This window comes from Lineus longissimus, chromosome 2 (genome assembly GCF_910592395.1).
Source record: "Lineus longissimus chromosome 2, tnLinLong1.2, whole genome shotgun sequence".
Lineage (NCBI taxonomy): Eukaryota > Metazoa > Nemertea > Pilidiophora > Heteronemertea > Lineidae > Lineus > Lineus longissimus.
In genome coordinates, this window is record NC_088309.1 from 9,775,343 (window position 1) to 9,803,181 (window position 27,839).

At 40.4% G+C, this 27,839-nt stretch overlaps 4 protein-coding genes across 5 annotated transcripts; 2 read left to right on the forward strand and 2 right to left on the reverse strand.

Annotated features, from left to right (window-relative positions):
* Positions 1–4,210: 4,210 nt before the first annotated feature.
* LOC135499396 (nucleolar complex protein 4 homolog B-like) lies at positions 4,211–8,795 on the reverse strand. Its single transcript, XM_064790143.1, has 11 exons — positions 8,654–8,795; positions 8,368–8,494; positions 8,143–8,246; positions 7,640–7,744; positions 7,230–7,373; positions 6,799–6,990; positions 6,408–6,519; positions 5,944–6,115; positions 5,128–5,297; positions 4,696–4,892; positions 4,211–4,327 (listed from the first exon to the last, which is right to left on the reverse strand). Exons 1-11 carry the CDS (start codon positions 8,789–8,791, stop codon positions 4,211–4,213), a joined length of 1,578 nt encoding a protein of 525 aa, XP_064646213.1. The 5' UTR covers positions 8,792–8,795.
* A 267-nt stretch (positions 8,796–9,062) lies between these two features.
* On the forward strand, positions 9,063–15,367 carry LOC135483646 (G-protein coupled receptor 143-like). The gene is made up of 8 exons (XM_064764634.1): positions 9,063–9,197; positions 10,385–10,746; positions 11,491–11,597; positions 12,063–12,151; positions 12,611–12,703; positions 13,106–13,324; positions 13,688–13,775; positions 14,173–15,367. Exons 2-8 carry the CDS (start codon positions 10,449–10,451, stop codon positions 14,371–14,373), a joined length of 1,095 nt encoding a protein of 364 aa, XP_064620704.1. The 5' UTR covers positions 9,063–9,197; positions 10,385–10,448; the 3' UTR covers positions 14,374–15,367.
* A 1,222-nt stretch (positions 15,368–16,589) lies between these two features.
* On the reverse strand, positions 16,590–20,499 carry LOC135482566 (coiled-coil domain-containing protein 92-like). The gene is made up of 4 exons (XM_064762707.1): positions 20,360–20,499; positions 19,675–19,822; positions 19,368–19,415; positions 16,590–18,818 (listed from the first exon to the last, which is right to left on the reverse strand). Exons 2-4 carry the CDS (start codon positions 19,799–19,801, stop codon positions 18,085–18,087), a joined length of 909 nt encoding a protein of 302 aa, XP_064618777.1. The 5' UTR covers positions 19,802–19,822; positions 20,360–20,499; the 3' UTR covers positions 16,590–18,084.
* A 43-nt stretch (positions 20,500–20,542) lies between these two features.
* On the forward strand, positions 20,543–27,639 carry LOC135482565 (E3 ubiquitin-protein ligase DTX1-like). Of its 2 annotated transcripts, XM_064762705.1 has the most exons (7): positions 20,543–20,781; positions 21,167–21,740; positions 22,268–22,338; positions 22,963–23,124; positions 23,896–24,107; positions 24,298–24,456; positions 24,940–27,639. In XM_064762705.1, the coding sequence occupies exons 1-7, from the start codon at positions 20,574–20,576 to the stop codon at positions 25,237–25,239; spliced, it is 1,686 nt and encodes a 561-aa protein (XP_064618775.1). In that variant the 5' UTR covers positions 20,543–20,573; the 3' UTR covers positions 25,240–27,639. The 2 variants fall into 2 exon arrangements, with proteins under 2 accessions (XP_064618775.1, XP_064618776.1); XM_064762706.1 differs by lacking the exon at positions 22,963–23,124.
* The last annotated feature ends 200 nt before the right edge of the window (positions 27,640–27,839 follow it).

Genomic DNA, 27,839 nt, shown 5'->3' on the forward strand with positions numbered 1-27,839 from the left:
GAAGCATATAAATCGTTTGGGGGTTACCATCTGGTCACTGGTACCAGATGAGTCAACTCTACCGGTCCCTTTTCATGTCCATCTTCCTCTATGGCTGAGAAATTTGGCCGACAACTGCTGAGACCAAGCGCTGCATCTGACTGTCTTCCGTCTCCCAACATCTCAACGCCTCGGAATGCAAGTGTCATCTACTGCCCTGTCACCTCCCAACACCTCAACTCATCCATGAACCTCTTCTACCTCCTCTGACTACCAATGTCCTCTCCTAGCTTCGGTCACCTCCTAACTCCTCAAGCCATCCGTGATCGTCATCTCTTACCCCTGAATGCAAATCTCCACTTCTGTCCTCGACCACCTCCCAACATCTCAAGCTATTCGAGGTTGTCATCTCACGCCTCTTAATGCAAATGTCCTCAACTGTACTGTCTTCGGCCACTTCCCACATGCACAACAAGCTATCCCCAAACGTCACATCTAGTCTCTGAATGGGAATGTCTTCTACTGTCGTCTGTCACCTCCCAACTCCTCAAGTCATTCCTGGTCGTCATCTCTCGCCTCTGAATGCGAATATCCACTTCTGTCCTTGGCCATCTCCCAACATCTCAAGCCATTCTATGTTGTCATCAATCACCTCTATGCGAATGTCCTCTACTGTACTGTCTTCGGCCACCTCCCAACACCTCAGGCTGTCCCCAAACGTCACTTCTAGTCTCTGAATGGAACTGTCGTCTGTCACCTCCAAACTCCTCAAGCCATCCATGAACGTCATATCTCGGCTCAAAGTGCGGGTGTCCTCTCCTCTCGAGGTCACCTTCCAACATCTTAAGCCATTCCAGGTTGTCATCCCTCGCCTCTAAATGCGAATGTCCTCTACTGTACTGTCTTCGGCCACCTTCCAACGTCACCTGGCCTCTCGTCTCTGAATGGGAACGTTGTCTGTCACCTCCATACTCCTCAAACCATCCATGAACGTCATATCTCGGCTCATAATGCGAGTGTCCCCTCCTGTCTAGGTCACCTTCCAACTTTTTGGAGGTGACCGAAGACGTACGGTAGTAGACGGTCGCATTCAGAGGCGAGAGGTGTCGTTCGGGGATGGCTTGAGGTGTTGCGAAAAGACCGAAGACAGCAGAGGGCAGTCGCTTTCAACTGGGAGAGATAGAAGGAGGCTTTCTATAATAGCTTAAGATTTTGGAGGTGAGCGAAGACAGTAGAAGACATTCGCATTCAGAAGTGAGAGATGACGTTCGGGGATGGCTTAAGGTGTTGCGAAAAGACCGAAGACAGCAGAGGGCAGTCGCTTTAAGAGGGGAGAGATAGATGGCATTTATGATAACATAAGATTTTGGGAGGTGAGTGAAGACAGTAGAAGACATTCGCATTCAGAGGTGAGAGATGACGTTTGGGGATGGCTTGAGGTGTTGGGTAGTGACCGAAGGCAGTATCTCATCTCTAAATGTCTTCCAACACCTCAAGCCGTCCCTGAACGGAATCTCTCGCTTCTTGGTGCGAACTTCCTCTACTGTCTTCGGTCACCTCCCCAATGTCTCAAGCCATTCCTGAAAGTCGTGTCTCGCCTCTAAATGTCCTCTACTGCTGTCCGAAAACCTCAAGCCGTCCCTAAACTTGGTCTCTCGCCTCTGGATGCGAACGTCCTCTACTATCTTCGCTCACCTCCCAACACCTTAAGCCATCCCTTTACGGAGTCCCTCGCAGCTAACTGCGAATGTCCTCTAATGTCTTCGGTCACCTCCCAACACCTCAAGCCATACCTGAATGTCGTCTCTCGCCAATGAATGCAATTGTCCTCTACTGTCTGCGCTCCCCTCCCAATCGTCTCAAGCCCTCTTAGAACACCATCTCTCGCCTCTGAATCCGAGTGTCGTTTCCCGCTTCTGTACACGATTGTCCTATACACTGCCTTCGGTCACCTCCCAACATCTCTGGCCATTCTTGCCTCCAAGTGCGATTTTTCTCCAACGTTTTCCGTCACCTCCCAGCACCTCTTGACATCCCCGACAAACGTCATCTCTCAGAACTGAATGTCTTCCAATGTGTTCGGTCACCTCCCAAAATCTTAAGCTATCATAGAATGCCATATCTCGCCTCTGAAAGCGACAGCCCTATGCTGTATTCGGTCTTTTCCCAGAACGACACCTCTCACCTCTGAATGCGACCGTCTACTACCGTACGTCTTCGGTCACCTCCAAAAAGTTTCAAGCCATTCCTGAACGTCATATCTCGCCTCTGAATGCGAGTGTCCTCCTCTGACCTTCCCAATAATGTCTCAAGTCATTCCTGAACGTCGTATCTCGCCTCTGAATGTCCCCTACTGCTGTCACAACACCTCAAGCCGTCCCTAAACGGATTCTCTCGCCTCTGGATGCGAACGTTCTCTACTATCTTTGGTCACCTCCAACACTTCAAGCCATCCCTTTACGGAGTCCCTCGCAGCTAACTGCGAATGTCCTCGACTGGCTTGGGTCATCTCGCAACACCTCAAGCCATACCTATACGGAGCCTTTCGCCTCTAACTGCGAGTGTCCTCTGCTGTCTTCGGTCACCTCACCAGTCTCAGGCCATTCATGTACGTCATAAAGTGCCTCTGAATGCAAATATCCTCAATCTCTCCGGTTACCAGCCATACACCTTTCAGCAACAGTTTGGGAGGTATCACCTGGTGATTAGATTTCTCTTTAGCATGTGCACCTGTTCGAGTGGATTGAGAATATTATAGTGAACACTGGGCAAGATGACGTTCTGATCAGATGATATTTTATCATCTTGTGAATGCGCAGGAATTGTCCTGGAGTAACCATCCAGTGATTCGTCTTCAGGACCATCACCAGATAGTGTACAGCGGACAAGATGATTTCGGCCTGATCAGATGTGACTTGTTGAATACATAAATCGCGAGGTACCATCTGGGGATTAGATACGTCTTCAGTCTATTCACCTGAGGATATACAGAACAGCAGACAAAGTGATGTTGGTCTGATCGGATGTGACTTCACTTTGTCCTTTCGTTTTAGCAGATGAATTGTTTGGGAGGTACTGCCTCGATTAGATTTGTCTTCAGCATGTTAACCCGAGTAGATTGAGGAGATAGTGCACAGCGGACAAGATGATTCCGGTCTGATTAGATGTGACTTTGTCCTCTTGTTGAAGCAACCAATTGTTTGGGAGGTTCTGGTGATTAGAATTGTGTCTTCAGCACATTCGCCTGTCCGAATTGAGGAGATAGTGCACAGCGGACAAGATGATGTTGGTCGGATATGATGTGACTTTGTCCTCTTGTTGAAGCAACCAATTGTTTGGGAGGTTACCATCTGGTGATTAGATTTGTGTCTTCAGCACATTCGCCTGTCCGAATTGAGGAGATAGTGCACAGCGGACAAGATGATGTTGGTCGGATATGATGTGACTTTGTCCACTTGTTGAAATACATAAATCGTTGGGAGGTACTGTTTGGTATGACTTAATTTGTCTTCAGCACTTTCACCTCAGTGGATTGAGGATATTCTGAACAGAAGACAAGATGTTGGTGAGATCGGATGTGACTTTGTCCTCTTGTTGAGGCATATGAATTGTTTGGGAGGTATGTTGATAACATTGTTTTTAGTATGTGGATTAAGGAGAGAGTTTTAGGACAAGCTGATGTTGATCTGATCAGTGCGGACCTTGTCATCTTGTTGGTTCACATGGAAGTCATCCTTTGGAGGTGCCACAGTCTTGAAGATGCAAGTATTACTCGTCAAACATGGAAGATTATCTCAGCACTTATCCTCCCAAAACTGTCGGACTCCTTGTCACATCCAATCATGTATGCTGGGCATCACCAAATAGTATTCTTCTCCTTGATGGCTTGGTGACAGGGCAAAAGGTAGGCCGTGTGAGATCTAACTGAAGGGAGGAGGGAGAACCCCGTATGCACCATTTTCGACAGATGGGGTTCTTGGTACCATTCTGTTCAGTAGACTCTCCTCTGCGGACTGATATCAAAAGCATTGTGGAGAGTTTTTCTTGAAATGACCATGACATTGCTTGCCGGGGCTTGGACCAACCCTTCACCAACACGACAAGACTTCAATCACACAGTTGTACCAACTTCCTGAATCAGGACATACAGGCTTATTGGCAAACTATAATGACAAGCCGCCGATAATTAAGAACAACACATCAATTAGTCATAAAATATTTATTTACAAATTCATTCTAACAGCCAAATATCACTGAATTTATCCCCCTGGTTTCCAAAGAGTCCTTTTGGTGGATGAAACGTCACAGGCACTTTTGAGGGTGTCTTCTTGGATTCGACATCATACAACTGTAAGGCAAAAGAGATTCTATCAATTTTACATCATACAAGCAATGTGGTCGAGATGAGATTTTACAGAGGTCCAACTTGACTTGGTCTCAACTGCACAATTCACTTTTCAAACTCGGTGCAGAAGGGACGTGACCATTGAACTTTCAGGAATGTCTAGAGGCCAAAAGGACTGGCACAAATCGTGCTAATGTTAAGTGTAAAACATCTTTTCATGCCAAACGCGGCAGAAGTACTCAGTTATCCAGCACATAGTTTTTTGGCTGGCCAGGGAAGTGTAATTTCGACTTCCCTCTGTTTGGTCAATGTTGGCAGCAAAATCTGTCTGGGTGTCCTAATAGAAAAACCAATACAAACTCGAAACATACCTCATCCATTGTAGTGTTCAATTTCTCTGCAATATCAAACTCCCTCTCAGGAAGATTGTGACCGACTCTCTTTGCACTCTGAATGATATCAGCAAAGTAATGTCCTTGCAAGCACTTGATTTCCCACAGAGAACTCTCATAGGCATGGCACTTTGACGGGTCTTTTTCATCCATAAGAAATGGGTCTGTAGTCACATCTGGAAAAGGAAAATAGATGGATACGGATTCAAGCCACTTGAAGACAAGGGCAAAACTCGATGAGCTACTCACACAGTGCTACACATACAGCACCACACTAGTCACTTGATCTTTTGCAATCAGTATCAACCTCCAGTTTTGGGCCAATAGAAGCAACTGTAGGGCGCCCAAGGACAATGACTCAGTTTTTGGTTACACTGCGTGTGAAAACCAGAAGTTCAGTGCTCTACATACCTTGCTGACCCTCTTGCTCTGCTCTGTGTATGAGGACCTTGCAGTTAGGATGGCGTATGAGAAGATTCAGGATCAGTGGTATCAGGAAAGTCAGAACATCAGGCGGCGCCACCAGACTCAATCGAGAAAGTTTCTTGGCAAATGCAGCCACAAGATATGAGGGCACGTGCCTGAAATATGGAAAAATATGAAATTTTATTTACGGCGTGAACACAGATTTTGAATTTAGAGTCGTGTCAAAAAACAATCTCAGTTATTCTGAGGAAAATTAGATAACATTCTTACAAGAAGTCATCCGAGTTTGGTTGACTTTCGGTCCGTCAAATCTACCTGGTCGGTCTGTTTATCTTCAAATCTCCAAAATTCACAAAAATAAAATGCCCTCAAAGAAGTGGTTTACAATACAAGAGCCAAGGCAGTAAAAGGTTCTGTACTGTGACAACAAAGGTGTTTTGGAATGCCAGCTAAAACCTGGGTTAACAGAATATCAAACATTCCACCAAAATGATATATCATATTCTAGCACAAGATGATGACAGTCAAACCAAATAGATTACGAATTCACTTACGTTGATGTGAGGAAGAGGTCAGTGAGGAAGAAAAATCGAGCCCTAAACTTGGTTTGGAACACCGATGGCTCAAGCAAAGCATATAGCTTGATGAAGAAATCGGGGTAGTTCAGGTTGTATTTTTGTATGAGGATGAAGAGACCATTCAAAGCCAAAAGACTGACAGCACCACCTGAAAATTACAAAATGGAAATAACTCAAGATAATTCTGGTCTTAGACCTTTACTACATTACGACCTTCACTTACGTTGATGTGAGGAAGAGGTCAGTGAGGAAGAAAAATCGAGCCCTAAACTTGGTTTGGAACACCGATGGCTCAAGCAAAGCATATAGCTTGATGAAGAAATCGGGGTAGTTCAGGTTGTATTTTTGTATGAGGATGAAGAGACCATTCAAAGCCAAAAGACTGACAGCACCACCTGAAAATTACAAAATGGAAATAACTCAAGATAATTCTGGTCTTAGACCTTTACTACATTCAGCTCCAGACCACTTTTTTCTTATTACAATCAAGTTTCAAAGACCCAAGTCCTCCAGAAAAGACTGGTCGGAGAAAAATTTTTGTCGGAAATTCTCTCTATATATGATTTTGAACATGGAACAAGTACATGTATAGGATTGAGATTTTCTTTTATACTGCCAGTCTTGATAAATCCATACCGGGTAGAACAACCCACCCTCCCCATTTTGTTGCGCCCCATAATATCTTACCAACATTATAAGATTCTGTGAGAAAGTCACTGAGATGAAGAGGGTTGGACATATGCGGCATCACCTTCTCATGAAGACTGATCAGCACCTTCTTATAAAGACTGATAGACAGCTGCAAAGAGAAAGAAGACTCTCGCTGAAGTATTACTATTATACAAGTCCCCCATATCAGCCTAACTTCTTCAATCTGAAGATGAATTTAAAAGAAAATCTATTTGAGAGTTGTACACTCAGAGATTAGGAAAGGAGGTTTTTGTATGCACACTTTCACTCATTAACAATCGTAAGTGCAAAGCGAGTAGTTCACTCTTTGCAATTTGACAATAAAACACACCTAAACATGCAACTTTTTTTCTTCTTTGAAGTCCACTGTGCCTAAATAACAACTCACCTTATTTTTGAGAAATTCCAACCATAGTGTAGTGTATAGTTTCTGTTGCACTTTGAATGAGTTCATTTTGGTGGCCATCTCTGGCCCAGGGGCCTCAGCTAAAAAGTTTGAGAGAAGCTCCTCCGTAGCACTTGGCATGGACAGATGCTCCAATAAACTAAACATATTCTTCAAGTAAACATCACTGCATATCTGAAGAAAAAAATAATCAGACTTATTTATAAAGTAGACCAGAAAGCAAAATATTTGTGAAGGCTTGGGTGTTACAGCAGAAAACTACATAAAACTTTTACTAAAATAGGGGATGAGGGACAGGGTTATGCCTGGATCTGTGCCAACAGAAAAAGACAGAGAGACACCAAGAAATAGTTATTTTGCTAGCTCAGCTTCAATAAGGAGACTACTAGTACCAGCACACCTCCAAGGCTTACCTGCTGCTCTATTTTCTTCTTGATATCTGTCAGAGCATATCTCATGGTGAAGTGTCGAACATCATCATACTCCAAGAATTCTTGCATTCTTTCAATCAGACTAACCATGTTATGTTCATCAGACAGAAGAGCACCATACACTTTCTGAAATAAAGGTAGAGACGTCTTTGATAACACTTATTGAGGATATGATCACTTGGTGCTTTTCAAAGTCATATGGAAATCGCTAGTGAATATTCTACAAGCACCATTTTGATGGACCACCAGACCTGGAAGAAAACAAGGACCTTCAACGGCCATAATGACTTCAAAAAGGACCACAAATACTCTTCAGATTTGAACCTACGAGACAAAGAAGACTCTTTGGATTCTAACCTACTCAGCCATGAAGACGAGAAGGTTTAACCTACCAGGTAAAGCTTTGTGGAAAACTTCAGATGCTTTTTTGAGCATTTTGAGAGCGGCATTTGACCCTCTGCTACAACAAACTTCATGAGAGTACAAAGAGACAACTCCTGAAATTAGAAAAATATTTCTTATAGACACACTTCAGTGTTTTCAATGCAATCAAATGACACACTTTGATTTTGAAAAACCTGGTTGTGTCCTCGGTTCATTTTCATCACGAAGCCCTATCATTTCAAGAAACAGGTTGCGATACTTTCTCATGCATTGAGTAGAGAAAATCCTACTAGTCAGAACAAGGCAATCATCTTCCATAGCAGTATTGCCAAAATAGTGAAAGCTGCAACCTCTTACAATGTAGTATAAGAGTGATATGGGGTGTCACATAAATAATGCAATATCATTTGAAGGCTGGTATAATTTTAACCAAAAGATGACAACTTGTGAACAAGCATTTCATTTCAGATCAGATATTCAAGAATTATTAGGAAAATTCAGTAGAACCTACCGACACATTTTCATGCTCGTCCCTCAAGAGCTCCAACAGCTTGTCAACAGCTTCTGTATAGCAACTTCTCAACCACAATCTATATGTTTCATCAGGAGAGCACTCTGAAATAAGAAATTTAAAAATTCTAGAATTTGAAAATAGAAAAGCTACGAAAGAGCCACAAGTAAGATGTTTGAAAACTAAGAGAAGAAAAGCTTTGAATTTTTTTGGTGAGAACTGTACCTGTGTCCGACTGATCATCATCATCCTTCGGTGGATCAGCAATGTACATTTCTTCATCTTTGATCAAATGAATGAAAATACGATGGAAAGCTCGGATTGTGGCAAGGATAACAGATGAATCTTCTGACTGGAAAAAAGACGTTTTACATTAATGACGTTCCAAGCACACCATCTCTTAAGCCTTATCTTTGAACCATGCATGTTGTATCTTTTTGGGACACCCTGTGCTAACCAAATTGGCAATAGCAGTGCTCATTTTTCTTCAAATGCTTCAAATTCAAATTACCTCTGAAGCAGCAATGATGTCTATTAAATTGTTTGCGTGTTTCCTATCATCTAGAAATTGTTTTGTTTTGTCTTTAATGTCGGTGACTGCTGTATTTTGCCTTTTTTGCAAAGCAGATTTTACACTTTTGAGCACCATCGTAGCGCCCTCTATAACAACACGTGTTGATTGGCAATGTAGCTATTCTATAGACTACTGTCACCCAACAAGAAAATTCATAATGGATTCATAACATCCGCCACATATTCTTATTCGGTCTTTTCCCTTTGTTCACAAATTTTTACACATATTCTTATTTATGTAATGTTTTAATCGTCAGCTCACAGCTAGCGCGACAAAACCTGAACAAAAATTTTGATGCAACTTGATTGTTAGAACAGCGGATACAGTCATGTGATTTTCATACTGTTCAAAATGGTAGACGGACCGATTTGCTCAGGACATCATGTTATGTATTTAAAACTTTAGAAAATTGGGTCAGGAGGCGCCTTTTGATTGTCAATGTCATCCAGTAGTTGTTATGCAAGGGACGGGATAAAGAAAGGTAGGCAGAGAAAAGGGAATAGATAGTGGTAATCATGTGTTTATATTGAACAGAGCATCACGACATGACATATGCACAGGACAGACAGTCAGCACAGACAGCCTGAGCTGAGCTGGAGGACGTGGTAGTGGTACTGGTAGGCCTACTGCTTACATGCTACTGGCATGCACTTGAGTCTTGACATAACTTACCACTTCATCTAGGAAAAGAAAGAAGACGAAGAATAGGCCCTTTTCCATATATGCCGCCGGTATAACCTAGGGTTGGCAAAACTGACCATATTTACTATAGATTTTCACGGTAAGAGACGCCAGACATTGGTTAGAGAGGTGCAGCATTGTCTGCCGCCATTATTGGCCATAAAAACCCATTGTAAAGATAGTTTGTTTTGCCACTCCTAGGTGATACCGGCTTACCAGGCATAGGGCCTATTTAGTCTCAGTTACAGTCAAGACACAAGCAAAGCACTTTAGTTGACTTGTCAAAAACAGAATCTGAGGAAGATATTTTAGATTGTTTTTCATACATATAGCCTAGGCCCTAGTTACTTTCTTACTTGTTATATCTCGTCTGTAATAAAGTTTGGAGCGTTAACCCTCATACATGACACGTCGTTGTCATGTCTGTCACCCGTACATGTCAAATGGTTAAAATCCCTAATTCTTAAAAAAATGGGCTCTTTGATATTATTACAACATGTAGTGGAACCTCCCTTAGTGGACACCTCTGTTAGCAGAACATGCTATCTATTTTAAGAACAGTAATTTTGGTCCCTGATAAGACGTCATTTCTATGTGATTTGACCAAGCTGTAAGTGTAATCTGGACACATCCTGATTTACAGCACTTGTCAGTCCAAAAGGTGTCCTTAATAGAGAGGTTCTACTTTACAAAATATGCTTGAACCTGGCTCTACTCAAAATGAACTTAATTCACTATTTGTGCACTTTATCCAGCCTAATAGTACATCTATAAACTTAGCTGTTACATAACCCTGTTCACAACATTCTTTGTGATATAGTACATGAGCACTCTTCCCACATTATCTCCACAGTGCCATTGGGGTTAGAATATTACCTTCAGGTCTGCTTTATAACAAAGTGACCCGTTCATTGTTAGTACTTGTGCCCATTGTGCAGACCATGACCGAAACCAGTTACAGTTAAGCATGTTATTCATTTTTTGCAGATTTTTCCAACGACAAACAGGCAGAAGACAAGAATAGAGCTATCATCTGGAGCAACTCGTGGCCATGGCTTCTCCAGGATTAGAATCCTTCTGTTGTCAGAACTTGTCCGCATATTACCCACGCCCTGATGGTCATAGTATAAAACAAGACAGTTTTCAAACAAATGGATACAATGCTATTTGCATTTTGTCATCATTGTGCAGTATCGTGGGTGCATTATTCTTGATATTTTCTTGTAAGAATTGTCGTGACACAAGACCAGCTGATGTTGGCAGACGGCGATTGGACCCTTCCATCCCGCCAGGGTATTCAAAGAGAATTATTGCATGGCTGGCTGTTGCAGATCTTTTAGCGTGTACAGGTACGTTGATTTATAATTCTTGTGTGCTATGATTACGAATAGCCTTCTCTTCTGTTTAGTTAGAAAGATTCTGTTGGAGAGGAAATTACAAACAAGGTTATATCCAGCACAAGCATCTTGACACACAAGGCTCCGAGATCACATTATCCTTCAACCAGCTCTAAAAGTCCTGTCGCTTAGGTGGGGGTTCTAGACTTTCCAGGGTTAGGTGGAAATAAACTGCAATTAAAATTGGGGATTCGCATTCCAAGTGATGTGTGGAACTCGGAATATATACAGTTGCATCAGAACTTTAAAATAACACCCCAAAAAAATCAATACTGGACCATTACTGTTACCGTTTTACTTTAGTGAAATTCACAAAAGGCTCACACAATGAAGTCTGTATAGTGAATAGTATTTCGAACTGAACTGAGGGAGTAATTAGGTCATAAACAAATAAGTCGGATGTTAAATTTCAAATTCTAGTCATAGGCCATAATTATTTCTGCCGGGTACTGAATGAAGTCAACTTTTTATCTCATGTTCAAGCAAGAATGGATGATGTAGGCCTAGAGTATCCTACTAATCTTCAGTATAATTTTTTTTAAACATGTTGACTGAGAACTGGACAAATCTCGAAATTATGACGGCAAAGTTCTGTTATTACACTTACAGGTATTATAAAACCTTTAAGTAATACAGGAAGGTCACTGCAAAACTTAGATAAAAAGTTTGAGCTGAATAACACTTTCATTGTTGCAGGTATTTTGGTTAGGGCTTTGGTGTGGCTCATTGACCCTGATGAGGAAGACCATGTTATTGAAGATGGCAACCTCGATTTTGCTCACATCTTTTGTGCTATTTCTTCTGTAAGTTGAAAATAAATTATCTGCATAGCTCTGCCTCTGCTCTGGTATATATAAGCAGTTGACATGTCAATTGTCATGCATGTAGCATGTGATTTGTGGGATTGAGGCACACTTTCGAGACAATTAAAAATCATTTTGTAGTGTGGTATTTAATCAAGAAGAGTAAAATACATCTGCAGACCAGCATGCTCTTTCCTAACCCACGTTTGCATTGGCAGATCTGAGGGGCACGTCCCCCCACTCTCTTGGAGTTCTGGATCTGCCTCTGACTGAGGTGCCGTGGCCAAGTATTGAAAAAATTTAGAAAAAAGATGCCTAACCTTTGTTATCAGCCAAGAGATACCGGAGCATTCCCCCAGAGCTCTTATATCAGCACACTTTTTGTAGAAGGTTAATCTTTTATTGTACTTGTGTGGAAACCTTTTAGACTGTTGATATTTATGATTTTGTCTTCTCTTTACCTAGGGTTGGATCCAGTATTTCTACCTCTCAACGTACATGTGGACATTCTGTTATGCTTTAGATATAGTGTTTATGGTCAAGAACAAACAAAGGTAACATGATGAAATTTACCATTATGATGTCTGAGTTAAAAGTTTACTAATATGATAACGTCTGTATATGGAACTTCATCCTGACTCGCATAGTTTTTTACTGCCTTTTAAAATGCAATTGGTAAGACATAAATAACCTTTGTGGTCAAATTGACAAAGCTATGAAACTTAATAATGCTCATTTGCGTATTCATATAATGCTAATTAGTTAGTTGGGAAAAGATGATTGCATCAATCTCTGTCAATGGTCTAGGCCCCTTGAGCCTGTTTACTTGAACATTAAGAATAACTTCTTAGTGGCAGATTACCTGTCATGTTCATTTTAACTTATCAGTGTGACACTTTGCATACTCAAAGAAGAGTTATAATTGGGTTATCTGATTGCAGAGCATAATCTTTGTAATTATTATAATCATATCATTATCATCTTCTTTTCAAATCTTCTGCATTTGTTTTCAGTCGCCAGATTCTCTATCATATCTTAGGATGGGGAGTGTCCGGATGTCTGTGTCTGGCAGGAATAATACCCTTGTATTATCCATCTCTCTTGATGTAAGTACTGCATAGAATATGCCATAAGTACATGTAGGGCCGAATTTACAAAGGGTGTTTAGCTTAAAACAGCGTTTAATGTCTGAATAGACAGAGTCAGGGCCTTGCAGGGTTTCTTCATGAAAACTGCATTAGGCCCTGAAACTGATTATGTAGAATTTACACGCGTCTAACTCTTAAACACCCTTCGTAAATTCGGCCCGTAATCTTTATAAGTCAAGACTACATGCAGTGTTTTCAATACGGACCACGTGTGGTCTTTTATTTATTCTTGACAAAGTAAAATGACTACTTGTTGTCTCAAAATGTGATGACCACCTGTAAGTTTACCGGTAATCTTTTCAAGAAAGGATTGCACGTAGGCTTAATTTTTTCTTGATGATGACCGTTTTTTTTCTTCAGGTGCCAGTATGATTTACTCAACACAGTGCCACACTTCCTCTCGTATTACATTCCCTTGGTCTTTGTGATGATAACCAATCCGCTGCTCTACATATATGCATCGAAATTGGTCAAAGGTCTGGTGAGCGGTCGATCCGGACGTTACACGGATAGTGAACGGTCAATAGTCGTTCGGATACGAGAAAAATTCTTCCTGATTATGCTCGTGTTTTATGTCTGGTGAGTGTCTGTACATGTACATTCAAATGAATTGTAGGGGTGTGTGTGAGAAATTGGTAAACGCCCCCCCCCCCCCACTTTTGACAAAATCGAGTTCTTGGTAACATTTTGTTCATTAGACTTGCCCTCAATGAACTAAAATCCAAATTTTTTCTCTAGTTTAAAAAAATTTGTAAAAAATCTTTCATGCATCTTGTTGCTGTTCTGTCGTTTGTATTATGACCAAAATCTCATTTGAAATAAAGTTCTGAAATAAACTGCAATAATGGTCCTCCTGTGGCTATATCAGGACTTCAAACAAATAGGACAAATTGCACCCCCTGTTCTTTTTTCGTTTCTCATCCAGTTTATCGTCTGTTTCAGCTGGTTAGTAAATGTGATAAATGGAATCTTGCTGATATTCAAACACCAAGTCAGTAGTGGTGTATTTGTTGCACTCTGGAATGCTATGGTGAGGAACTTTCTTTTGCCTTCTGTAGTCATCTCCCACAGCAGTTATACATTGTTCAGTTGGTGCTGTTTTACTCATCTGATCTATCAGAGATGATGAAACTGTCAATGGACTAATACTTACCAGAATCTTGCAGGCTGAAATTCGCAATTAGGCCATGTGCACGTACAGGAGTCGTACATGCTTGTTGCTCGAAGTATAATCACAGTTTTCTGCTAAGCTCGTTGTCAGTGGTGAAAGTACATGTGGTTTTTGCTTCTCATGATCTGTTGGGAGCTTCCAGCAAGTGCCCTGAGAGTGTTACAGCATAATGGAGGTTTGAGCTGGGGCATCTCGCGGCCAAAGTGTGGAACCTATCCAATCCCTATCTTTAACCAACACCTCGTCCTTCTTTCAGGCTGTTCTCAACCCACTGCAGGCTGTGCTGAATACATTAGTCTACAAAGGCATTGCTGGAGGTATTTGCAGGAACCGACAGCACACGGCAAACTCTCATATCAACAGCCATCACAATTCGACCACCAGGAATGAATTTGCTCGAAGTTTCAATTACTCCACAGACAATGAAACATCCCCTTTGCTCAACTTTAGGAGGTAACCATGGAAACGAAAGTGGGCGTAATATACGTCTTTTCTTCAGATCATCAGTTGTTCAGAAGATGCTAGGACAGTTCTTGTGACATCTGCTTACTATTATAGATTACATGTAAAGCTTCAATGCATCACAGCTGAATATAATAAGACATGCATCATCTTGCAGAGAATTGTACTGATTAGGCCATCGGTAGAATTTGGATTTGCTGACATTATTGCACCATCTTCTCATCTGTGTATGATATTGATGGGTTGTATAAGAAAATTAAAAGCATATTTGGTAGTAAAGTACTAGTATTAAGATCAAATAAAAATGCTATAGTCTTGATACATTCTCTCTATAGTATGCTATGTATTATTGATAAGGAACTATATTGCAAATATACTCATAAACTGTGCATTGTGATATTTCCACAGCTGAGAATTTCGTTTCTGGGAAAGTATTGGTACCATTGCCTGTGATGTCAGGGTACTGATGGGTCATAAAAAAATTAACGATATAATATGTGCTAGTAATTTACTGATATCAAGACCCTGGTGAATCAATGTCACATCGAGCCGCAGACATTCGCTATTGATGAGGTACTGCATTCCTGATATACTCATATACATGTGCTGCTCATTGTGATATTTCTACTGCAGAGAAATAGTTTTCTGAAAAAGTATTCGTGCCATTGCCTGTAATTTTAGGATACTTGATTGATGCTTTTTGACAACTTATGTTATATTGTGTATATGAACAACCCAAGTCTTCCACAGAGGCCATGGACCAAATCAAAAAGCGGCTTTTAAAAATTCATGACTGCATTTTTAAAAAAGCTAGCTACATTCCTGTAGCTTTAATCATAAAGCTACTTGCAGTATATCTTTTGGTTGTTGACAATGTGTTCACTGATAAAGGAGAAGTTGTAGATACAAACATGTAATTTCGAGTTATCTGCATCATGTTAAAATTTGTAAATATTTTTACCCAAGCAATAAATTTGGAAAAAACCAAAGTAGCCTAATCTTACTGAGTTTTTAAAAAAGGTACATTTTTGACTTTCTTCTGCCTGTCTTGTTGTAGTGAAGAGGAAAATTTGAATAGCCATGTTGCAGGCTGACCTTCCTTCCTTCCTGTTGCAAACTGACATGAGCATGCAGATCCAGGATTATTACATTGGCAAACCATAGCCAGATACCCATGCTCAGCCATGTGCTTTCTACGTGGTATTGCCACAGCGGACAGTTGTTCAGAATATTCCTGGAGAACCTCCAAGTACAAGCTGACCCTAACCAAGGTTGATAATTTCCTGAGGATCTACCTCTTTCTTGGACAATATGGGTCACCAAGGACCATTCCTCCCAACGAGCTTGTGCCTGGATTTGTCTTCAGGACAGTTTTCTACGGTGTGATTCCCATGGACAAAAAGCAAGGACCATTTTCTGGACTGATTGACTTACCCTTCCATCTTCAATGATTCTTAATCCAGCCAGGCAAATATTTCACAAAGAGCACATTTTGTGGGCTGTGATTGTGAAATTGCACCTCCAACTTATGTTCATTCAGTTACAGGCCAGGGGAGCCTAATATGACCTATGATACATCTACCCTTCCATTCATCCCAAAGCGGTATTTGAGGACAAAGTCACAACCAAAATATGGGAATAAGACCACTTTAATGCCATCATGGCAGCTTACTGTCCGTCTGGTACAACTTGGGTGTTCATAATAGCCAAGATGTTTTGGCCATGGGGAGATCACATCAGTATTGGCACGTTATTGGCTATATCTTGCCTGGACTACACAGGGATCGAGTCCATTTCGTCATCCTATTCAGTGTGAGGAACGAGGCCAGTACACTGCATCCAGAGTGTACATTTTGCCATGCTTTAGGTTTTTTCGTCCGGTTTTAACGGCACATATATCTTTTCATTTCTAGGGACAAATTCTAGACGAGGCAGAAATATTCATAAGATTTCTGCAGATGGACAATCAGTGAATCTTCCAATTACTAAATCGTGTCGAAATATGATCATTTTGATGTCATCCTCTTTCCATCTCTCTGTGTGCAAGACTATACCCTGTTTTCTAGATATCCTTCTGATCATATGTGGATCGATGTTGTAGACTTAGATGTTTGAATTAACAGCAGTCTTAACAAAAACATGCCAATTAATAGCCTTCCTTTGAATCTGACTGGTGGAATGAAGCATACATGTACTCAGAAAGAAATTCCATTGTTTTGTTATCAATTTTATTCACTAAAATCAATCTTTCACAACACAAAAAATTGCTTGATAAAATGCAGCTGTATCAAAAACTAATGCAGATGGAATGAAAACATGATTGCTTTATCGTTTCGTTCCTCAAAATGAATGAAAGGACGTCATTTTGCAGCCTGACAAAGTTGACATGTGAACTACACAGAATTGACGAAACAATTCCCACACTCGGTATTCACAAGCTCTGAAGTCAGCAAATCTGAAGCTTGACCAAGACTAAACAGTACAAAGAGCAGTAGAAATCATTTGGATGTACATTGTATTAAAATGGACGGCCCTCCATTGGACTTAGCTACACATACATGTACATATCAAATGAACATAACTTCCGATTCAAAAGTTTTGTAGTAACCTTTGTACTAACACAACAATTTGGACAACGTCCAGCAGTTTTGAAGGGGTCAGCCAGCTCTTATCTTAAATGCATAAATTCTTTCAGTGTACTATTTCTAACATGATAAAATGCATTTAACTAAAAGCCTGCAACACATACAAACATGCATCATCACTGTACTTCATACCAGTATGATGACAGACCAATAAAATATGGTATGAGGTGAGCTTAGGCCAAGTTGTTGCATGATGTGAAATGACAGTCGAGACAAAGAGAAATATCTGCTCTTAAATTAAAACATTTACATAAAATCTTTACAGAAAAACACATTACATCAATTGTATTGATCATATTCTTATCATCACAGAACGTTAAAAAAAACAATGTGCCATCTTTCCAAATTCGAAAAAAAGACAAACTAAGTACATTTGCATCTGCAAAAAGACACAGACCCAAGGGCTTTTAAAATACAACGATGTAGTATAAATCAAAATCTAAGTTAAGAAATATCAGGATTCAATATTTATTAAATTTAAGTGCTCACATTTTGACCACTTCACGTCATGTGGTGAAGGATACAAAGAAAACCTAATAAAGGTAGATCAGAAAAATGTTTAGCACAGAAGAATTATCCCTCTTCATTGTGTGACTCGCTCTGCCGGCAGCGCGACCTTAATAAATCGGCCTTGGTGCAGACTAACTGTCAAATCAAGCATGAATCATTCGGCACTTTGACACTTCTTGACTGCCATTTTTTAACAAGTATCCACAAAGTGCATTGTACACCGAAATTCACACTACAGGAAATCATACACAAATTTACAATCAATTGCAACAGTACCTTGTAGACGGGATGGATGAAAAAAAATTTTCAACAACAACATGACGTCAAAGAAATGGTAACAGCAGTCGAAACAGTTATCACAACATGATGTACATGTATTAAATACATGTATTATGCAAATTACTTTGAAAACACTCAGCAACATAATTTTTTTCCACAATCAAAAACAATTCAAAGCACAGGTTGACACAACTGACAAATAGTTTGGAATGTTTTTTAATCCAGAAAATAATTTTTTCAACAGCACTTGGTCTTAGCAATGACAGCACCTTTCACCTGTTCTCAGCACTCTTGGATTCTGCCTGCCGCCACACATCAGACCCCGGCATATGATCAACAGCTAACTTAACAACATGATCCTTCCCCCTAGGGTCCGTGGTAAGCTTCACACGACCAAGAGCATGGTGGCGCAAGTTTGACTTAGAATGTTCAGCACTGAGAGTGTGAGGCAATATTGGAGGAAGGGGATCCTGTTTCTTTTTTATGTGGACGGCAAGATCTTTCGGACCTGAAGATCTACGTGGAAGGAATGGTGTTGGATCAGGTGGAGGATGCAGTACGGGCTCAAGTAAATCACGTGAACTTGATCCACTGGAACTACTAGAATGTGGACGTTTGTCCTGAAAGTCAGCAGATATGATATTTTTTCGTATTCTTCTGCCAATTCCTGAGCGAGGCGCGGACTCTTTTGGTGGTGCAGGCTGATGAACTAGAAGATCGGGACTTTGTGACTCTCTCAGCATCAGTTCCTTCCTAGCTGTGTGCAGCTGATGAGTCAACTGCGCTATGTTGGCTGATTTTGCATCCAGTTCAGCATGAGCCGATTTAAATCGAGACTTGAATGTTTTGAGTTCATCAGCAAATTTCTTTTCCTGTGCACGAAGTTGCTGCTCCAGAACTGAGATCTTACGGTCCTTTTTTGTGAGTTGTTCATCATATTCATTATTACTAACTTTGAGATCCTTCAAGTCATGTTGCAAAATTTCCACCTTTTTTCGCAATGCACCTAAAAACAGAAGATGTAGTTTGATTTAAAACTAGCTTTTGATGATTGTGAGCAAAAGTAAATTACATTGTGCCAAGGGTAAGCCATTGATCTACTGCGGTACACAGATACTTTCTTATTATTCAATAAAAAATAATTCATCGTCTTTTTAAGCATTAGTACTATTGAAACTGCATATGCTGAATACTCCAATGGCAGTTTCTCTCACTGACTTGACTCACTAGCTAGCCAGGGTCTTTAGAGGTGCTAAACATGCAAAGTCTACAGTGTTAATTGGTTGAGAACTCAAACATGGTGTTACATGTAGTTAGATATCATGCAGGACCAACCCAGAGAGATTCCAGTATTAGGAAAAAGTTGTGTACATATTTTGAAGAACACAATTAGCTCTTTTCACCATTTTAAAACACGGCACCAGTAACGCAGTACGTTAAGTTTATGACTATTCAGGACCATAGAGGAAGGGCATTTTAGGATTTTCACCCCTAAACATATTTTTCAGAGGGTCATAACTGGCCATTATTTAGAGTAACATGATTATGATCTTACCTTCTTCTGATGTTGAAGTAGAGAACATAGCAACCTGGAACGTCAACTCTGAAAAGACATACAAAAATCTTGAGTGGCCTGTCCGACCCAACACCAAACATAGGAGAAAGTTCTCCAGACAAATTAGTTGTTTCAGGATAGATGCCAAGGGCTTTAGAACTGTGGCGCAAGCTCAAACATTTCATCAGCCACCAAAACGGAAATGTTCCAGAAACATGTCAAACCGTTCCTGTAATGAAGACCTACAGTGACACTTTCCACTGACAGCCGGGGCTATTCTACACATTTTTCTTTATTTTATATTCACCTGAATTTTTCTTTTGTAACAGTTGTATTTCTTCATGGAGACCTTTCAAAGTGGTGCTATGTTCCTGCTGGAGATACAGAATGGAACTCTCCAAGTTCCTCTGCTTTATTTCTGCCTGTGTCGCCATCCTTGCAGAAAGGAGCAGCTTCTAAAACGAAAAATACATAACATTTGGTCAGCTTGAAAGGGAATGAATGATAAATGAACGGGACGAATTCATCATTTCTGACATTAAGACGACATTGTTTATGAAGCACTATTTTGCAGAGTGCAATGACATAATCCTGCTCATCTATCATCTATGAACGATGTCATGATGTTGTCGACATCAACATCTTGACCTAAACATGTTTAAATTTGTGATGCCTGATAGTGATGGCATCAGCCATCACTCGTCTCATCATTCAGTGATCAACAAGAAATTCGCCTATTTCCCCACAACAGAGTTCTACCAGTGTCCACTAGCTAGGGGCTGATCAAGAAAGAGGTGAATCGGACATTCAGACAGTAACTGAACATGCTAAAATCAAAATTACCATCAGTGATCAGTCATACCACTATCCTGTATGATGTAGTGTATCACTGCACTGTATGCAGTGTTTTCATTTGTCAGTGCGATTTTCCACATCTCAAAAAAGAGCGCAAAATACCTAATGTAACAGCTAAAAAGTTTATATTTACTAACCTCCGGTATGTTTAAAGCAAAGACATTTTAGTGTTGCATGTTTTTACAAAAAAACTAAATCACATTTGTAGAAAACAGTGATATAATGATCGATTTTAGTGGAATCCGTCCCCCTTCACAACGAAAATAATATGCTGCATTGTGGGTAAATTTCTTAGCTTCGGAAATCGCCGATCGTCGACGGAAAATACCGAAGGTGGAATAACAACAAAACATGGCCGAGAACGTACAAAACGAAAGTGTCGTTGTCTGGGAATGGATGAACGATTTTGGCCATTGGAAAGCCTATGAATCAAGTGTTGTTGAGTTTATTGAAAAGAAGAAGTACTCTTGCCCTCATGTATTCTTGGGTGAAGCCGATAGAACACTGTCCAATTACGTTTTGGACACAAGAAAAATGGAACAAATTCGTGTAGATTCAGGCACGTTATATTTTCCTCTGCGCATGCGTCATTTTGACAGCTGATTGACATGTTAACGAGCCAAGATGCAGAAACATCTATGACAACAACATGGCTTAATCAAAAGAGGTTGTCGGTATTTTTTCTGGTGTCTTGACTCCCGTAGACTTTTATCTTGCGACGAAGTATGAATAATGCCCCGTCGTCATATTTCACTGTCGTCAGAAGAGACCTAGCCTAAGATAACATCGCATGAATCGGAGTTGGACGAAGCCATTGTGGTCCCCATTAAACCAGCAACAATTGAAAGACTGCGTGGTCACGTCAACGTATGTGTTCTTTTGTGTAATTTTTTGTGACATTTTTAGGGTTGTGGAAGAACTGATTTTTTTCTCTTTGTTTTCAGGAACCTGTCGGAGTGTTCGTCGGAAGGTGTTTCCCCCTCAGAGTCCACCGGCTATAGGCATAAGTTGGCAATGGTGGGGAGATCACAGAGAGTGGCATCACTATGACTTCGATGTGGCATCTCTGCTGGAAGATGCCCACAAAAATAAAAATAAAACCATAGATCTGGAAAAAACAATCTATTCTCTTCCATACACAGTTGACTTGATGGCTATGGTGCAACGACGCAACGGAACTGGATACCCCAGGCCAGTGCAGAGGATGAACTACCCAAGATACCCAGCAGATAAAACAGTGACAATGGATGCAAACTGTGCCAGTGTTCATCTCGGAGCAGATTTGAATCGAAAACATGGTCTCAGTGATTCCAGTATTGAGTCTGGTAAAAACAGCCAAGCAACAAAGAGTAAACCATCAAAAAAGAAAAACCGAAGCACCGTTGCTCCAAAAGACCCACGACCCCCAAGTTCCAGAAATTTAACTCGAACATTCCTCAGTAAATCAAGGTCTTCAGACAGTGTATCTGCTACGTTAAGTCAGGCTCCATTCATGCCTATCAATGAATATGAAAAAAGGTCATCCCTAACTTTTTTACTCTTTCGTTATGTGTTCGTTATAAGTGCCTATCAGATGAATCATAAAACTACAAAATCTCTGTGATTTCAACTGTATCCTAAACTGGTCACATTCCACCAATTAGGTGCTGCCATCTTTGAATTGGCCCTTGTATCTAAAAGTACCGATTCACTGAATCTATTCCATGTCAATGATTTCAACACAACAGACTCCGTACGTTCCACCAATTAAGGTGCTGCCATCTTTGAATTCAGCCCTTATCTAAAAGTACTGATTCATATTCCATGTCAATGATATATACACTACAGTACGTTCCACCAATTAGGTGCTGCCATCTTTTATGTATCTAAAAAAGTACTGATTCTCTGAATCTATTTCATGTTGATTTCTCCCTGCATCCCCTGCAGAACCTTGGAACAGGGTGTGCCACGAGGTAGTATTTATTCACCAAACACCTTTTTTAGCACGAACTCTATTGACAAAAATACATTGCTTATAACAGAGCTCATTCCCTTGTTTATTTTAGCCCCTGTCCACCAGTGACAGTGCCAGTCAATCAAGTGAAAGGAAGTGTGATCATAAGCCCTGTGATGACAGGTTGGTATCAGTTTCTAGTGTGTCCTAACAAAGAATGTACCTTTCATGCATGTAGGCTTCTCTTGCTAGTAGAAACATTCTACTATACCTTAATAGCCTTCACCTAATACCTGTACTTAAACATGACATATCATACCCACTTATGCTATCTTTAGCACACTTGTAGTAGTGATGAGTTGGTGTTACATCGTACATCATTGCCAGTTTGAGAATTGAGCACTGGTGCTGCCAGCTTGGTCATTGGACACGGGGTACTGCGTGACTCGAAAAGTAGCCAATGGCTAGTATTTATAAAGACTAGTAAATGCTTTTACTAAAGTATTCTACAGAGATGGCTTGTGTAAATGTACATGAAGTTTAAAGTAAAAGCATTTACTAGTCTTTTATAAATATCAGCCAATGTCTGCACCTTCCTTGACCTCGGGCAGCCGATTCTGCACTTGATAGCATAAAAAAAGGAATGCACAATCGGCTCCCTCCGGGCGACCCAATTTTCACCCTGGCAATTTTAGTATACTTCCTTGTACAAAATGTTCCTCATAACCTGAGTTCTGATGGAAGTGGCGTTTCTTTGCTCATTCTTACTGCCTCCATTTCCAATGCCTAGTCCTTGCTTGTTTACAGGAGTGACTAACATGCTGCTGACACCCATTATGCCGATATATCTGTCACAGACTATAACGATTAACCCACCGCAAGGAACAGCTAGCCTTGGTAACGCTAATTCTGGGGCTAAGCCAAAGAGGAAAGAACGTAAACCAAAGAAAATGAATGATGAAAAGAATGGTAAGATTAATAAGAAAGATGGGTCTGCGAAATAATTTTATATGCTCACAAGGGATCTGCACTAATACTTGAAAACGACTGCTGTGGAGTGAAACATTTTCTTTTTCAAATCATCTGCATGTAGAAATGCATTCTTCATTCTCACATGATATTCATACATATTCTCTCTGCTTCATTGGCCTCCATGTTGTGAAGTCATTGTACATTGTAATTAGATCGAGAGTTAGCAAGAGTCGTAGTGTTGTACTCGCTAGGCGTGAAACATTGATAAAAATATTTTGTTTTAAAAGCCAAAGTTTCAACCTTAATGTTTTAATTGATAACCTTGACCATGTCTTAAACTTAGGCCTGACTAGAGGCCCTAAAAGTTACCATACTCAAATGGTCTCCTTGCTGTCGTGGCCAATACAACCAGAGACAAAGCAATGTCTTCATTTTTGCTTAGAGTGGGGAGCAGAGGGGGGCTCTGATTTTGTTGATAAGTTCCCGCTCCCTTATAAGTTCAAACCTGCACTGCTTATAAAAGTCATCACAACTTTCAAAGATTATCAACATAATCTATCAGTAGAGAAATTATTACATTTGTTCTCATTGCAACTTGCTGGTTTGTGTTCGAGAAAAAATTAAAGGCGTGCACTTGGTAAAGAAGGTAAAGATTACACCTTTTGACCGTCATTAGTTCAGTACAAGCTGATAAAATATTGCTCCTTCCACTAAAAGATGTTTTTGTATAATTTACTTGAATTGATTCATTTGCTTGGTCTTTTGTAGATTCTAATGGAGCTACGACTGTGTTGAAAGTGTATACTGTTGAAATTCAAGACCCAAATACTGATGACGATTGCTGTATCTGTTGTGAACAGCTCCAGGCGTCTGCTGGTTTTGCCCAGAACATGACAGACACAGTGGTGCTCAAACTGAACAAGTGTGATCACATGTTCCACAAGTCTTGTCTAATTGCCATGTATGACAGCGGAATGAAGGTTAGTATTAGTGCTCAGAACAAAATTGTCATTTGCTATGCTTTAATATACCCAGTCCTTCGTCGGGTGTAATTTTTCTAAACGAATAACAAAGAGACATTTGAACTTAAATCTCCAAACGTAATCTAAGCAGTAAGCCTTTATAATTTTGGTCAGCCTTCTTAATGATTTCAATCCTTGACCTTCCCAGGATGGCCACCTACAGTGTCCAACTTGTAAGACCATCTACGGAGAGAAGTTTGGTAACTGTCCGGCAGGCCGGATGGAGATAAACACCATACCAGATGCACTACCTGGTGAAAGCTGTAATACTATCAGGATTGTATACCACATATCTTCAGGAATACAGGTGGGTATTTGTCGCTTGTGAATCGCAGCCTAGTGTTGATGCTTTCAAATAGTAAAACTAGTATTGAACCAGTAGAAGAGAATAATAAATAGCAAAGTGACTGCATGCATACTCTCTTGAAGGAACATGTGCTTTTAGATTTGTTGGATAAATCTTTATTTTTGTGTGTGGGATAATGGATCTAAAAATATGCAGTACCAGTGATACATTCTTATCATATGTGACCCGCTCTACCAAAACTAGGCGCTTGTCGCATCTGAACTTGACAGGTTGATACGGACTTGTTGTTCATTTCCCTATTGTAGACCTTTTGTGAAATGTGACCAAATCAGTTTGTAATAGATTTCACAAAAGGTCTACAATAGGGAAATGAACAACAAGTCCGTATCAACCTGTCGAGTTCAGATGCGACAAGCGCCTAGTTTTGGTAGAGCGAGTCACATATTTTCCTAACGTTTGTGATATTTCACTTCCTGATTACAGCAAGCCAACCATCCCCACCCAGGACGACCGTTCACTGCCCGAGGTTTCCCACGCATGTGTTATCTACCCAACACAGAAAAGGGGCGTAAAGTCATGTTGCTTCTCAAGATCGCTTGGGAGAGGAGGCTTACGTTCACTATAGGGGCTTCGACCACTACTGGAGAACAGGACACTGTCACCTGGAACGAGATTCACCACAAGACAGAGTTTGGAACACGTAGCACTGGCCATGGATATCCTGATCCAAATTATCTTGATAATGTTCTGGCAGAGCTTGCAGTTCAGGGTGTGACGCCTTGAGTGCCTAAGTACCCACATCGAGATATGATCGGCTGCTTGCCTCCAGCATTGCACTAAAGATTACTGCTTATAAGTCTAAAGTGACCAAAATTTTTTGTTGTTATGATACACACTGCCTGTATTGAGGAAGTACTTTCATGTACTGTTATTACTGTATTACAATTGTATTGGTGCTTTGTATGCTTTTGTAAGGATAATGTTAGCTTTAAGAGTCATTCCATTATTTGTATGTTGGGATGGTGTTTTTGTAGCCATTTTGAATTCATAACACAAGCAAATATACTCTGTGTACAATGTACTTGTTTAAGCCTGCTGAGAGGCAAAATTAGGCATAATGGTATATGTGTGTATAGATGCACTACACCAGCGTCAAATAAGTCCTTGTGATGAATTATTAACTGGTAAAGGGACTCTACAGCCTATAGGCAGGAGCCAAGTAGGTCAGATTAAGTTTCACATAGTCACCAACAGGAGTCTTTCAAATCTCATAGTACAGTGGAACCTCCCTTAGCGGACACCTCTCTATTAAGGACAAGTTCTCTATTAAGGACAATAGTTTTGGTCCCAAATTGGTACTTTCCATTCAATTTGACCTCTCTGATCAGGACACCTCTCTATTAAGGACAGCATTTGTCAGTCCAGAGGGTGTCCTTAATAGAGAGGTTCTACTGTACCCTGAAATCATTCACCCATGTACAAGAATATGTTTAATGCTGAATGAAACACAATTCAGTCATCTTGGTTTTGTGTTTTGGTCTCCTTAAGAAGACCAGTGTACATGTAACACCCTGGCCCCTGCCTCTGGTCCCAATATCATCTTTCTTTTCAAACTACATGTATATGATAATGATGATAAAATATAGAGTCTTATACCTAGCTCTATGTGTATCCAATTTGAACACAGATCATCTGATATGTTTCTTTATTCAGATGGATTCAGTATTCTTTGAGTGTGTGGTCAACATGTACATTGATCATTGATGTATTACCACTGTAAGAGTACTGTGGCAGAATCTCATTGAAATCTTTGTCAGGAGGTGTAAATGACTGATTCTAAAACAACAGGATTTAGATCGAAGTGCACATTACAGTGTAAATGAACTACGTGCCGATGAAGCCTTGTTTTGAAATCGGCAGTTATGGTTTAAGGAATTGAACCCGAGGCGGAGGACCTTGGTTGAGTTACCAAGACACTCGAGGGTGGAGCTAAAATACAGTCCAAACCCGAGCTAAAATACCTAAAACTTAAAAAGATAGGCCACGAAAATAACTTGAATATGTGCGAATTTGGCAAATTCCATCCATCGCCGGCCCGGCCGGAGCGCCGGTAGCGCCGTTGTTTACATTATGTTACGGCAACGTTACAGAAAATGAGACATGTACATTTTGTACAGCGCGCATAGGAAGTCCGCATCGGCTCGCTCAAGTGATGCTAAAATCCGCGCAAATGGGCTATTTGGAGCGTTTTTCTCGGCAAATATGTGTAGTGCTCATTAAAAAACTTAGGGTGGTTGATGCTTCCTTGGCTGATTTGTGTTTGAAGCAGTGTTTTGAGAGCCTCAAACTTCTGAAGTGAGCTGAAATTCCATTGACGTGACGTGTGCATGGTTTCCACATTTTAGTGCAACCCGAGGGAACTTTGGTAGAGCATCTTGGTTGCGTGTCCAAAACACTCCGCTCTCAGAACGAGGCTTATGCATTTTCCATTTAAAAGTTGACTTTACGGTACCAAGGTATTTTAGAATAGGCAATCATAACCGCTTGCGTTGGTGCAAAATGTGGAAGCATATCAAAAGCATTTCAAAAACCACATTATTCGTTATTTAATTTGAGATGTTTTAGAATAGAAATTGATACCTCACTGTCGGTATTGATTGTCTCACCAAAACTGCTCGGGTGGAGCTAAAATATTGGCCAAAACCTCAGTGTACCCACACGGTTTTGGTGAGACAAACAGGACCGACAGTGAGGTATCAATTCCTTAATTGTTAGAATCTATGACGTCATTTTACATGTATGTATGTACCTTTCCATTATCAACAAGAAAACTAAAGTTGGACTGGTCTTATTGATTAGTGCTATGCTATGTTAGGCTACTGTGTAATCAAGCGGGGAGAAAAAATAAATGGAAGTTGGACATAGTACATGTTCCCATGCTAGCTCGCCTGCTTGACCGTTTAAATTTTCTTTTTCAAAGCTAATTGTTCAGGTGTCGTTTAAACAGGAGGAGACAAAAATTTTGAGGAGACAAAAATTTAATTGGTCGGCATCACGGAACAAGGTGTTCTGTGTAATCCGGCTCAATAGAATGTTTTGTGTTATGTATGACGTTAGGATTGCTGCTTGTTATGTTTACTAGATGTATTTTTATTTTGGCTTCCAAATAAACGTGATAAATAAGATGACCATTCATTTCACATCTGTCAGACATCATATTTCCTTCGAATATTTTTGTTTACATTCGACTGTACAGCAAAAAGAGAGGGTTAATGTGTTCCGCTGTTTTGTACGTTGGCTTACAGATCTCTGCAAGGGTAATAAGGCTTCTTGACTCCTCTCGTGCTGGTGCAATATTTGTCTTGTGACATAGTGGAGCTAAT